This window comes from Cetorhinus maximus, chromosome 15 (genome assembly GCF_964194155.1).
Source record: "Cetorhinus maximus chromosome 15, sCetMax3.hap1.1, whole genome shotgun sequence".
Taxonomy (NCBI): domain Eukaryota; kingdom Metazoa; phylum Chordata; class Chondrichthyes; order Lamniformes; family Cetorhinidae; genus Cetorhinus; species Cetorhinus maximus.
The window spans coordinates 27,510,593-27,525,197 of NC_135893.1; the positions used below are offsets into that span (position 1 = coordinate 27,510,593).

At 43.9% G+C, this 14,605-nt stretch overlaps 1 protein-coding gene across 1 annotated transcript in view; it reads right to left on the bottom strand.

Moving 5' to 3' along the window:
• Positions 1-3,316: 3,316 nt before the first annotated feature.
• The window catches only part of LOC144691195 (zinc finger protein 362-like), a 57,873-nt gene continuing 46,584 nt past the window's right edge, over positions 3,317-14,605 (bottom strand). The window contains exons 4-8 of the mRNA XM_078559257.1: positions 12,890-13,184; positions 10,822-11,046; positions 8,712-8,790; positions 5,642-5,800; positions 3,317-3,866 (exon numbers count right to left, since the gene is read on the bottom strand). Of these exons, the coding sequence (XP_078415383.1) occupies positions 3,750-3,866; positions 5,642-5,800; positions 8,712-8,790; positions 10,822-11,046; positions 12,890-13,184 (875 nt within the window). The 3' untranslated portion in view covers positions 3,317-3,749. The remainder of the gene's footprint in view (positions 3,867-5,641; positions 5,801-8,711; positions 8,791-10,821; positions 11,047-12,889; positions 13,185-14,605) is intronic.

Sequence of the window (14,605 nt, forward strand, 5' to 3'; positions counted from 1 at the left end):
TCCGATTCCCCACATGTTCGAATAGCAGGCTGTCCACTGGGGCTCACATAAAGAATGGCCACTTAGGTGAGGTACTGGAGTCGGTAACTTCAGGAGAGCGAGGTGAGACATGCGGGGAGGAGATAGAAGTTACAAAAAGTGTAAAGCTGGAGGGAAAGAACCGTCCCTGACCCCCCTTAGATAAAATATTCCTCCAGCATCTTCTCTACAGTACAGGATTCCACAGTGAATCATCGAACACAGAATTGTGTGTCTCTAGGCGATACATACAGTCTGTGGGATAGTGTGAATACAAAACTGGACCCATAGGAGTCACTTTTACATTTCTTCCCTAGGTCTAAATGGGAGTAACTTAAGCACCAATGATAAAGTTTCCTCCCTAATCCCCAACCCCCGCAGCGCTCCCCAAACCAAGAGGAAAAGTCCTTTCTTTTCGCAGATTACAACGCTATAGGTGATGCAAGGGCCCCTGTTCACCCAGCCAAATGATGTGCCTCCTTATCCCTGAAACGCGAAATCCATTCAAAACATTTTTCCTGTTTACATTTTTTTATAGAACTGTTAAAAGCTTTTTCCAAATCATTGTCAGCATCAAGCACTCTTGGGCCAGGCACAGCAGAGCCAGCTGCAGAGCAAAGGTCCCTGTCTCCTTTAACTGCCAACAATGCCCTTGAGTCACTATATGTTAGCAATGCCACAAATGCAACTGGAGATGCATCCCCGTCACATTTACCATGTTGATAACTCACATGGGGCAGGGGGCACTTTTGGTAGCCACGTGTTAATAACTCTTTTGAGGCAGTAAAACCCTTTAATCTGATTAGCAACATCATAAACGTGACAGAAAGATACAGGGCAATCCTAAATGCTTTCTTTTTAAAAGCTGTTGCTATTTTATTAGGGAGGGTGACTAATGGAAATCTTCCTACTGAGTTTAGCATGTTGCTAACACATCGTGACTAGAGGAAATAATTCCCCAGGAGGCATCTGCCTTGACCTTAGGTGAGAAGCCACTGTGCTATTTTCCTACTTCCCTCTAAATGAGAGTCCCAATTTAGTGCTGAATTGCAGGCAGCTTGTTGTTGTAGGCTGACGGAACCACAATGCGACTGTGTAAAGCTGCTCGCACACAGTACCCTCACACCCAACCAATGGAGGGGGATTTTCACCCAATTTCAATCCCAGGTCCCACAGTTGAAAGGTCAGTGTTCTAATCCACCCAGATAGGGGCTCTTAAGTGAAACCAACCTTAAAACTAGTTCTATTACAAACCCACCCCCGCCCCACAAACATTTCTTCCAAACGTTTTAACAAATATACTGTTCCACAAGAACATCAGATTAGTGACAGTGCAGGCCATATCTACTCTATATCTGCAGGCTGAGAGGGACACTCCCTCAGACATAACTGAATTATACATATTTATATATATAATATATATAATATATAAAAAATTAAAGAAAAGATTACTATCATTGACTCTATTGTATAAATCTCTTTGAAATAACAGTATGAAAAGTGTACGTGACATTTGAATCTTAATTAAAAAAAGGGGACATGAAATACCAGGAGCAGCAGAGTTGGGCACTGAATGTTTAAGAATTGTTCAGCCAACCCTAAGATTACAGTGTCCTGTGCTGCGCTATACCATTCATTATAGACCAATTATTGTACAACTTTATGTTGCTGAATCTCTCTCTGCTGGAGTCCACAGCCACCAGTACTTGACTTCATCTTCATCTATTGTCCATTGTCATCATCAAGCACTCCCATGCCAAGGAGAGCACACGGAGATACAGAGTAAAGCTCCATCTACTCTGCTCCAACAGTGCGCTTCAGTCCAAACCTAGATGAGCATCTCCTATTGCACCACTGCGGCATTTTTCTTCCTTGGGCCCAAATAATCTCTTGAGTGAGACCGCCAGTTTATGGCTGAATTGTGCTGCGATGGTCAAATCCATTTGATATAGGTGGCCCCTTACAGCACAGAGACATTTGCCACGTCCATCCCATCAGTTTGCCCCACTTTTCAACTCTGGGTTTTTAAGAAGTGAAAAAACAGTATTTAAGCTCAGGGTTCAGATTACCGTTCTGGACAACTCGTGCTTCACCTTTCTGATCTACACTATGAACTCACTTAGATTGCGTTCTTCTAACTCACCCCCAGGTTTCCATTCGTCTAGATATGAATCATGAGTAAACACATCTACAATGTAAGCTAGCTTAAGTCATCTGGAACTGCTGAATAGATTGCAGTCTTTAACTCGCTCCTATGTTTTCATTGGTCCATATATAAACTGCCTTAGCCCCTTGATTAAGTTCCGGCCTATAATTCACTCTTGGGTAGCTATTGTGTATCCATTCTGTATAGAAACCTTCTGAACCCTTGACTTGATTCCGGTCTGTCATCCCAATCTATATCTTACTGAAGGAGACTGACTTCATGCCAGAGTACTTGGCAAACCTCTTTGTTTCCAGGAATGTGTAGCACCTTTGTCACAAAGACATCATGGGGATGTATTTCAGCAGGATTTACATTATGCGTTTGTGAAAAAAGAGATTTGCCAGACATTTTTGCAATGACCCTTTTAAGATTCAGCCCATGTTGGATGTGGATGATGCATTGACTCAACTCCATCAGAGAAACACTCACAAATTGGTGATGCAACATGACAGGATGTGTATATGTCTTTTGGCAAAACATGACAAACAGCGGGCATTCATGTAAGGCCAGATTTGATCACTGCCCAAATGGCACTGACAACTTTTGAACACTGGGGGCGCATCTACCTGAAGTCAGAGTCAGTTTGATTGCAACGTGCCTCAGAATCATTTTCCTGGGATTTCAGGCCTACAACCTTTGAGTCATTGAGACTCGACTAAACTGGTATAAGTCCTTTCTCTTTGCAGATTATGTTTGCCCTAGGGCGCTTTTACGCTGCAATAAAAGGCACACTCAAACTTGTTTTCTGCTGTTCATGGCAACTTGTCTCAAGCACACATGGGCAGTTTAGTTGACATTAAAGCAGTCTATGTCATCATAGACATGTTCTGTGAGGGTGGACGTGGGTATTCTGTATTGAACTGGTTAGGATGCATATTAAAAATGAGTTGTGTCTGGGCCTGTATACAGAGCCTGTAAAAGGTTGGGCAAAGACGTCAATTAAACACATGAAAATTGACCATACACTTAGTATAATAATTCATATTAGCTAATAACCGATAATTGAAAACTAGAATTGTCGCACTATCACAGAACAACAAAATGAGATACTGTTTAATAATTCTATATCTAGTTGATTCTCTTATCTTTTTTCCTCCTTAGTCTTCCTGTGTAATAGTAAGACATATTAAACATTAATAAAAGTGGTGCTCTCAGACACAGCTTATTAAGTCTCAGACAGTACGGATCCAATGCCCTTAGTGAGGAAGTTACCAGTCTGTAGGTTACGTCGTTGCTTCCAGTGCCGTTGCCCAGCAACGGAAGGCGTTCATCCGAGGGATATAGGCACTCACCTCCTCGGCAACAGACGACACTCGGCTCAAAATGCGTCATCGTAGTCTTTGGGAGTCTCTGCACTCGCAAGAGCTTGGCGCTAATGTTACTGCTGCAGTTGGGCCTCTTCTCAGAGACTGAATAAATAGCGGGAGGAGACAAATGGGAAAGGAAAACTCCTCATCCATCTGCGGAAAGCGCCTGACCTTTGCTCCAGAGCGTCCACTTTCTGGAGTTCGAACACAGGGGCCGATTAAAGGAGGGAAATCCGAACAGGGCAACTGGGGGATTCCGTTCTCTGAGGGGAGTGGGTGTCGATTGCATGTTCCACTGCCGTGTGCTTTGCCATATGTTTGATGAGGTATGTTTCCTGTAAAGGACAGAAAAGTCAACAATTTCAACACTGGGATAAAAGCAAAATATTGCGGATGCTGGAAATCTGAAACAAAAACAAAAATAGCTGGAAAAACTCAGCAGGTCTGACAGCATCTGTGGAGAGGAACACAGTTAACATTCCGAGTCCATATGACTCTTCATCAGTTCTGTTGAAGAGTCATACGGACTCGAAACGTTAACTGTATTCCTCTCTGCAGATGCTGTCAGACCTGCTGAGTTTTTCCAGCTATTTTTGTTTTAATTTCAACACTGGGTTCTTCATGCAATGGATTCAGTGAACACCACTGTGAGGTTCAATTACAAAGGGCCATCCAGAAATGCATGCTAGTTACTCAGGTGCCCCCTCACACCCATTCCTCATTTTCCTGTGACAGCTGTGCATACCATATACAAATACACTGTAGCAAGTCACTAAGACTCCTTCAACAGCACCTTCCAAACTGCAACCTTGGCCACCTACAAGGGCAGCAGATAGATGGGAACACCACCACCTGCAAGCTCCCCTCTAAGCCACAGACCATCCTGACTTGGAAATATATCGCCGTACATTCACTGTTGCTGGGTCAAAACCCTGGAACTCCCTCCCTAACAGCACTGTGGGTGTACCTACACCACATGGACTACAGCGCTTCAAGTAGGCAACTCACCATCACCTTCTCAAAGGCAACTAGGGATGGGCAATAAATGCTGGCCCAACCAGCGAAGCCCACATCCCGTGAACGAATTAAGAAAATCAATACCCCATACCCCAGCACTCATTGATACCCCATACCCCAGCACTCATCAATACCCAATATCCTAGCGCTCATCGATACCCCATACCCCAGCACTCATCGATACTCCATACCCCAGCACTCATCGATATCCCATACCCCAATACTCATCGATACCCCATACCCCAGCACTCATCAATACCCCATACCCCAGCACTCGCCAATACCCCATACCCCAGCGCTAATCAATATCCCGTACCCCTGGGCTAATCAATATCCCATACCCCAGAGCTAATCAATATCCCATACCCCAGAGCTAATCAATATCCCATATCCCAGCATTAATCAGTATCCCATACCCCAGCGCTTATCAATATCCCATACCCCACAGCTAATCAATATCCCATATCCGAGCACCAATCAATATCCCATACCCTAGTGCTCATCAATATCCCATAACCCAGCACTAATCAATATCCCATACCCTAGTGCTCATCAATATCTCATAACCCAGCACTAATCAATATCCCATACCCCAGGGCTAATCAATATCTCATACCCCAGAGCTAATCAATACCCCATAACCCTGCACTATTCAATATCTCATATCCCAGCACTAATGCATGTCCCATACCACTGCACTGATCAATATCCCATACCCCACAGCTAATCAATATCCCATATCCCTGCACTAATCAATATCCCATATCCCACCAGTAATCAATATCTCATATCCCAGCACTAATCAATATCTCATATTCCAGCACTAATCAATATCCCACATTACAGCACTAATCAATATCCCATACCCCCACACTAATCAATATCCCATACCCAAGCACTAATCGATATGCCACACTCCAGCTCTAATCAGTGTACTGTACAGACCGCCAGCCAATGTTTCATATTTCAGCATGAGTCTGCGTTTTCAAGAGAAAAACTTGAAAATAAGTTGATATATTTTCAAAAGAGATCTCCTCTGTATCATACGGTTAAAGAAGGGGTTTTCATTGGGAAGAGAGTTACTGATACGTACTGAGGTGTAAGCTCGTCCACACATGCTGCAGCAGTAAGCCTTAGTGTGTTTAACCGTATGCGTGGAGAGGTGGATCTGAAGTGAGGCGGAGTCTGAGTACGCTCTGTAGCAATTCGGACATTTGTATGGCTTGTCTTTGTTGTGCTGCCGTTGATGAGACTGTAATAAAAAAAAATGAAAAATATATGACAGGACTCACATTTCACATCCTAAGAGCCTCCAAAAGCTCTTCACTTCCAGTGAGTAAATTTTTGAAGATTTGCTACCTGTGTTAAGTCACCAGGCATGGCAGCCAGTTTTGTGAGGAACCAGGTCTTACAAAAGGCAAATGAAATGAATTAGCATGCTTTGGAGGAATGTTGGCCTAGGCACTGGGTGATTCCCCCATCCCCTGGAACCTTCCACACCTACATAGGCAGACCAGGATTTGGATCAATGGTGGAAGATTTTCTTGGGTCTGTGAGCGGTGCACTAGATTTTTTGAGGCTGAACGAATGTTGTCAAATCTGACAGGTTCCTTCAGAGTCTGCACTCCGACGTGCCTGACTCTCTGATGTTCACTGTGCCCAGGCGATTTAAGGTTCAGACCCAGGAAACTTCTCTCAGGCAGCTCAGTAATGCACTAAAATGTCCTCCTGAGATTATACACCCAAGTTCTGGAGTGACCCTCGACTCAAGTGACATAGAGATGAGAGTTCCACCAACCGAGCCAATCTGACATTTGAGTAAAGACTAATTAGCCCACTTCCATTCATAAGTCATCACATCATACTCCCTGCCCAATCTGGTTCACTTTCTTCGGGAAAGTTCTGTTGATTGATTCCTGCCTGAAACATGGACATGTCTTCTCTCTTTCAGATGCTTATGGACCAGCCATGCATATCCAGCACTTTTGCTCTTGCTTCTATACATAAATACTTTTGGAGGTGAGGATGGAGTATTCATCCATCCTCACCTCTGGCCTGTTACATCCACATACACTATTCACCCTCTCTCCCCTCCATGCAGCAGTATTGCTGCACCTGTCTATGTCTAACCCCACAATTTCCACTGTTATGACACAGCAGATGGTAAATGCCGGGCTGTTCAAATCCCAGAGGGAAACTTGAAACAACTGTCACAACTAATTTCCAATTTATATAAATTTCGAGGTGCATGCCTTGAATTCAGTAGTAATAAGACCACCAAGTCTTATAGGTTTTTATAAAACTAGACTAAACATTTATTAATAAGTGAAATGATTTTAAATACATACACAGATCTACAAATTACTACTATGATGACTTCCAATTCTCCCACTCAATCTAACTCCCAGTTACACTTTCGTTAAAGCAACAGTAAGACACATAGATTTTAAAAGACCCAGGTAAAGTAACATGATAACCTGAACCAGTCGACTTCCAAGTGAGTTTTCTTAACTTCAGTCCTTCGAAGACAGCAGCTTGAGGCATAGATGCTGAAGGCTTTTCACACACTTTTAAGATCTTAAAAATGCCTTCCCTCACACACAGCCTTTGCTCCTTTATATATATCTTCCTCTTTGAATGCAAATACCCTTTGTTTCACTATGTCTTTGGACTTTATCTGCCTGATAATAAAACCCTCTCATAACACTGAACTATTTCACCCCACCCTTGAAAACAATCTTGTCTGGTTTATTTCAAAATGCAAATGTTCCCTTGACACCTATGTTTCTAAACTTCCCCATGTTTATCTAATTAACATCTCCAACCCACCCTCTCTTTGTAGATCACAGTACCCAGGCCCGTGGCCTGTAATGCACTTAAAATGCACGCATGCGCACACACACACACACACACACACACACACACCCCTACCCCACCCCACTGGTACTCTATTTTACAATACATTCCAACAACATTTTGAGAATTATTATATCTTCTTGACACCATTCCCAACTAGATATCAAAGTTCTTTACGTCAGAATTAATTAACTCTTCTCCAAGTGCTTTGGTTCAGATCATGCCCAACATCTGTATTTCTGTGGTGGAAAATATTTCTTCTGATCTACAGACTCGCCTGAGGCTTTTTAATCCTTCAGGAATAATTTGAGTCCTTTAGCTAGGCTAGAGAATGATCCAACCTGTTACTTGTCCAGAAAATGAATCAATCCAATATTCTACCTGTTTAACACTTCGCACAAACAGAACCAGCAAACCTCAAATTTTAGCGAGGCCTGTACCAGGATAATATGGCCTAACTTCCTCTGGATACATTTAGGTCCTTCCATTAGTGCAAATCTCTCCTTCCTCTTCACCTGTTTTTTGTGATCCTTCACTTTCTGTGCTTCTCATTGTTCATCAGGTCAGAGGGTAAGTGGGCATCTGTTGAGTCCTGGTATAAACAGCTTACCTTGATGTACTGCCCATAATCCCCCACATTTTGGAGAAGTACATGGCCTCAGCTTTAGTTCCCAGGATTTCTATTTAACCAAAGACTCTTCCTGAGTTAACCTTATTGTGAAGCCAAGGAGTAGGCCCTTGGAGAAGGACCTTTGCAAGGTTCCGAGAGTAGGAGAGAGGTTGAGATAAAGCAAGAAGTCGGGTTTGAATTTAGGCCTATTTGATTTGAAAAGCCTGCAGACTGGAGGAGGAGCTGTATAGTTTTCATGTCCTGGAGTTAAAAAGCTTGTCTGGTAATTGATTTCTCTCTCGCTCTTCCAACACCAAACTCTTGCTTTGCATTATAACCTTTCCCCTCATTCTCTGTTCCAATGGTATTAGGGTGACTGCTCCACTAAAGCTTCCTGTCTTATTCTTCCTAAAGCTTCAAACAGAAAATCCTACACATTCTCCCTCCTCCCTGTGTTGACTCATCATGCCATCTGCTATTCTGGGTTACTTTTCTCTCCAGTCCACAATGAAGCCAAATGTTGCCATTCACATTGCCCCTTGAACTGACTTCAGCTAGCTCACCCCAAACCTTGTCTATTTGGATAGATGATCCATTTGACAACTGCAAGAGAATAGGTTTCTGACATCCTGCCTTGTTCCAGTGAGTTAACGATCCACCAGCAGCATCTAAACTAAGTGCGTATGCATTCACTGACCTGCAGGTTCGATAACTGGGTAAAAGCCTTCTCACAACCTGGATGTGCACATTTGTATGGTCTGTCCCCAGTGTGGATCCTGCGTTAGAGAAAACACATTCAGTCATTTTTATAGGAATATCTGTGCTCCAAATTGTGGTATTGATACTCAATATCTGTCGAGGATGCCAAACTCAATCCATGTCTCCTATGGAGGTTTGTCATGCCCAATAAAGATATCCTAATCCTAGCTTTCAAAATGCGAACTTTATGCAATGTGGAATTTTTGAAATTAACTTTAAAAAGTAGACAATGTGCTGCAAAGATGACGGCCAAGGATCAGAAATGACCTTTTCCAATTTCTGCACGGGCATAGTATTAACTCAAGTCTTTGGAAAGTTCAAAGAATGTAAAAGACCGTGGGTGGAATGCCCTCCCTTGAATAGGCATTCAAAATGTGAAACCACTTGTGAATTTACACTTCCTATTGACTGAGTATTTACCGAAACTCAAAATCAATAGCCCCCGCCCCTAGATTTGGTGTCTGCGAGCTGGCACTTGAGAGTTGCGGAGAAACCAGTTTATCACAAACAGGTGTGAACAGCCACCACTCACCACCTACCCCCTAACCCACCATTGTGTAGCAATGGCTTCGAACCCTTTGTGTGGACAATAAAAACACTGATCATGTGGCCACATGATTGAAACTGATTTCAGATAACAATTCTTATTCCTCCAAGAACCGTCCAGAGACAGAGCAGTCTGGAAACCAACAGGACAATGGGGACCATTCCTTCAGCAAGAAAAATAGAACTCTGCCTGAACAACCAGTCAACCCAGGCAGTGAGAGAGGGGCTAACTTGTTTTCACCTGCAAAGATTCATCTCAACAGAAAGTCATCCATGACTCTGCCTGGAGATCCACAAGCTTCCAACTTCCATTGATCCAGAGAGCCATGAGAGGGAACCCAACCAGGCCTGCAACACATGCATCTTAAAAGACTAAATTTAAATACACGACTTGCTTCTTGTATTTCTGTATGTTTTGTATCTAGAATCTGTCTTTACTTGTGTATGTGTTTGTGTGCGTGAAGGATTAAGTGTTATTTGTTGCATTTACATTTTGGGGTGTTTTGTGAATAAACGTCATCTTTTCTTCGGATTTAAACTTACTCAAAGGTCTAAAAGCAAAATAGTGCGGATACTGGAAATCCGAAATAAAAACAGAAGATGCTGGTAACACTCAGCAGGTCTGGCAGCATCTGTGGAGAGAGAAGCAGTGTTAACGTTTCAAGTCCGTATGACTCTTCTTCAGAGAGCCTTATGGACTCGAAACGTTAACTCTGTTTCTCTCTGCACAGATGCTGCCAGACCTACTGAGTGTTACCAGCATTTTCTGCTCTTATTACCCAAAGGTCTGTTTTGTCCCTATTACTAAAAGTCACAACACTTAAAAAGTTTAGTACGCTCCCTCTAAACACAGCTCACCACCACCTTCTCGAGGGCAATTAGGGATGGGGAATAAATGCTGGCCTAGCCAGTGACGCCCACATCCCATGAATGAATAAAAGAAACACATCTTGTTGCAAACGACTGAGAGGTGAGGAGAAAAAGGACAAGTTATCCTGCTATCTCTCTCCCATCTGAAACAGGGCTGTCCTCAACCATGTTCCAACATAGGTGCGCCAAGTCTAAACCTGCAATTTCCCACACACTGAGCTCCTGATTTCAACCTTCTCACTGTCGGTTGTTGCCAAGTAGAGACCAGAGCTTCTGCACAGAAAAAGACAAAAACAAAAACTAAAGGGTCAATAGTTTGGTGTTAATTGGGCCCAAGGAACCCTATTTCCAATTAACCAAGCTCCTTTGCTTTGTTTTCCCACCTTTCTCATAGGGCCATTTATCCTGCAGACTAACTTGGGTCAATGTTGATTTTAGTCATGAAATCTGCAGTTACACTATTGATTCCCTGCCCGCGCCCTCCCAAATGAGGGTTAATGGTCACAGCCAGTATTGGAAAGGAGGCATGGCCAGCTGGGAAAAAAAGGGGGTGGGAGGACATACATGGAATTAAAATGTAGCCATGCTGAAAGATTCATTAATCTCAGTTCCACAAAGAATATAGTCCCCACCTTGTGTGCTGCTGCAAGTGAGAGAGCTGGCGGAAGGATTTCTCGCAGTAGGAGCAGTGATAGGGCTTAACTCCTAAGTGGATACGTAGATGCTGAGCCAGGTACGAAGCATTAGCAAATGATTTGGAGCAATGCGGACACTTGTGAGGTTTCGCTTCCGTGTGCGACTTGGAATGAATTTGCATTTCGGACTTGGAGAAGAAGGTCAAAGGGCAGATTTTACACCTAGGTGGGAGAGGCAAAAACAGGGCTTCATTAGAAAAAAATTCTTGCAAGTCAAAATATATCAACTAGCTTTCTGGATTCTGAGTAGTCTCTGGAAGACGCTGACTTTAGTTTGGTGACAGGCTCCACATACGTCAGCTGTCCTCTTGTCCCTCACTTAAACAGCCTTTCCCAGTCTGTGACCCTGGTCTGTGTGTTACTTGAGACAATAAGGAAGCTGCAATTAGTCTCAGTGCCCGACTGAGAACAAAATCAGCCAACCTTCCATTTCCCGACTCTTATCCAGTGATCCCTGCTGAAAAGCAGGCATTTGTGCACACTACACTAAGACAGGACCGGGCTGAGTTCTGATTGCCACTGGAGTCAAATGGACTGCTAACACTCAGAGTCCTTACACAGGGAGAATGGCCATGAAGCTCGTACATAAAGATAGGCCACCTGGATAGAGCAACGGGTGCCCAAGGCCCTACTCTGCTCTTCCCATAGCAGGTCACACAGCCATAGGTCATAGTTCAACTCTCTTGTCAACTGGGAGACTTTGCATGGTGCCAAGAAAAAAAGGAGTCCTCTTTGAGATTGAGCAAAGCTCTAGAACAGGGGAGCTCAGCTCTGGGGTGGAGGTCTCTGTCAGAATAGTGTGCTCTTCTTGTTCCAGAGAAGTGAATCAACATTTGAATGGAAAGCAATGTTCTCTGATGGCGAGCTGGTCTAGAATTGCAAGCTTCATTCTGGAATGGGGTGGGGGGGGGGGGGGGGGTGCTTATTCTAAAATGTGCTCCATCCCATAATAGGGATCTTTATTCTTGAATAGAAAGCCACCCCACAGAATGGTGGACTCCATTATGAAATGCTGAGCAATGTGCTAGTGCTGGACTATGTTCTGGGGTTTTTCTCTGGAACAAAGAGCTTTGTTCTTCGAGAATGAGCTGCACTCTGGAAGAGGGAGCAGCTTCCCATGTGTTTATCCTGTGCCTTGACCCTACTGCCTGCTCCCATCGTAGTACTGTCACACATTCCTGCAACTCCTGAGGGATTTCAATGTAGTTAACAAGGGGATGCAGTTCCCACTGATGTGAGGGTCAGTAATCAGAGGCACGGAGTTAAGACAATTATCAAAAGAACCGGAAGGGAAAGATTTTCTTTTCTTAAACACAGAGAATGATTAGGATCTGGAACGTGCTACTTGAAAGGGTAGTAGGAGCAGGTTGAATAGTTACTTTCAGTAGGGAACTGGATGTACGCTTGGAAATGAAACCTTTGCTGGGCTATGGGGAAAGAGGCAAGGATTAACTGGTAAGTCTCTCATAGAGCCTGCATAGGCATGATGGGCCAAATGGCCTCCTTCTGTGCTGTACAATTCTATGCATCCTGTTAGTCATCAGTAGAAATGTCAGGTTAGGAAAAATACGTCTTGCTCTGGAGAGCACATGTTGGTCTCACAAATTGCTACAACCCATTGCTTCAATGGGAAGGAATCGCATTATGCACAATTCAACCATCTGGAATATAAGACAGCTTTTGGCCAACTGTGCTGAAAGGGACACATTCGGAATGATTTTCAAACAAGCAAACCTTTAACCAGGCCCTGGCTCTAAACTCAGTACTGGCTGAGACATTGTTTTTGTGCCGTTAGTGGTTTGTAGACAGACTTTGTTGAGCTCTGGCTTTCTGCCCGCTCTCTGCCCTTGGTCCCGGAAAATGCATCAAGGACAATGATCGACTGGAGCAGCCACTGAGTGCGCCCACAACCCAGCCTCACTGCTCCTCATCGGGACATTCCACATCTCTGGGGTTTTGAAGGGCTCAGTTTTTAAATTGGTATTCTACCACTTAATTTTCCAACCTGTATGTTTTCCCATCCTTCGAGGATTCGTTGCCTGAAGCCAGTATCGGATATGGCACCACAAGAACAGGCGGCCCGATGCAGTTTTCGCCCTTTATCTTCTTCCTGCCTCGTTCGATCTTCAAGGTGCTGGCTAGGCCGTTCTTGCTGGAGTGTGCAGGGTCCATGCCATGATGGGTGATCAGCCCGGAGATCAGGGTGGGAGAAGAGACCTCAGCGCGACCCTGGCTGGCTAAGGTGGGGGTTGTCACACTGATGGAGTCACAAGTGGCAGTAGGGGAAGATAAGCTAAGCCCTGCAGTGGAGGGTGAGTGGTTGGGGGGGGGGGAAGAAACAGAATGGCATTTTAGAAAATCAGGCTTAGAGCTTTGTTAACTCTATAATTTCAGCTACCGAAGTGTGCATGGCTTGAATTCAAAATTTATTTCTTTAAAGAGACACAGCCACTGCAGATTTCTATTTTGCCAACAAGAAACTCAAGCATACACAGGAACCCATACACACACACACACACACACACAGAAACACACGCTCACTCACAGACACACAGAAACCCATGCACAGAAACACATACACACTCACAGACACAGAAACACACTCACACACACACACTCACAGACACAGAAACCCACACTCGCTCACAGACACACAGAAACCCATACACACACATACACAGAAACACATACACACACTCACAGACACAGAAACACACACTCGCTCACAGACACACAAAAACCCATACACACACACTCACAGACACACAGAAACCCACAGACACACATGCTCAGATACACAGAAACACACACACACGTGCTCATAGACACACAGAAACACGTACACACACTCACAGACACAGAAACACACACACACACACAGAAACACACTCACTCACAGACACACAGAAACACACACACACGCGCTCATAGACAGACAGAAACACATACACACACACACACAGAAACACACTCACTCACAGACACACAGAAACACACACACACACGCTCATAGACACACAGAAACACATACACACACTCACAGACACAGAAACACACACACACACACACACACACACACACACACAGAAACACACACTCTCACAGACATACAAACTAATTGTTCTACCTGGTGCTGCTTGTGGATAGTATTCTGGAGTACAATTCTAATGTTTAGCTGCTATGATTGAGTTATACTTGACCTGGCCTGTTCAGGTATTTCCGATGGAGCGATGATCTTAATTAGGTACATCCACAGTCTACTACTAAATATAGGGTGAACAGCATGGGGGGAGATCATATCAGGAAGCTGGGAATTCCCTGACCGTGATGTTCCACCTATTTAATCTAATGGGTAAGAAGAGCTGAAAACGTTCCTGAAAAATATATACTCATGCATGTTCTCCTCTGGGAAAAGCTCATGATGAGGTGTGCCACCTGCAATGAGATAGAGAGCACAGACTGCCAGTTTAGATACCCTTGATTGCTTTGTCCCTTTTCTCCATCCCATATATCAGTCCTGCCTTGCAAACCCTAAATCCAAAAGGACAATAACTCCATGTAACAACATCAGGGTGACCGGAGTGAGATGCACAGCACCCAATTCAGTCAATTCTTCATGCACAATAATCCACAAGGATGAAGCTTTCGTTGCTTTATGAAATGTCACAACATCACTGAGCCTTGACACACAATATTTCTTTATTAAAAAGCCACTTGGCAG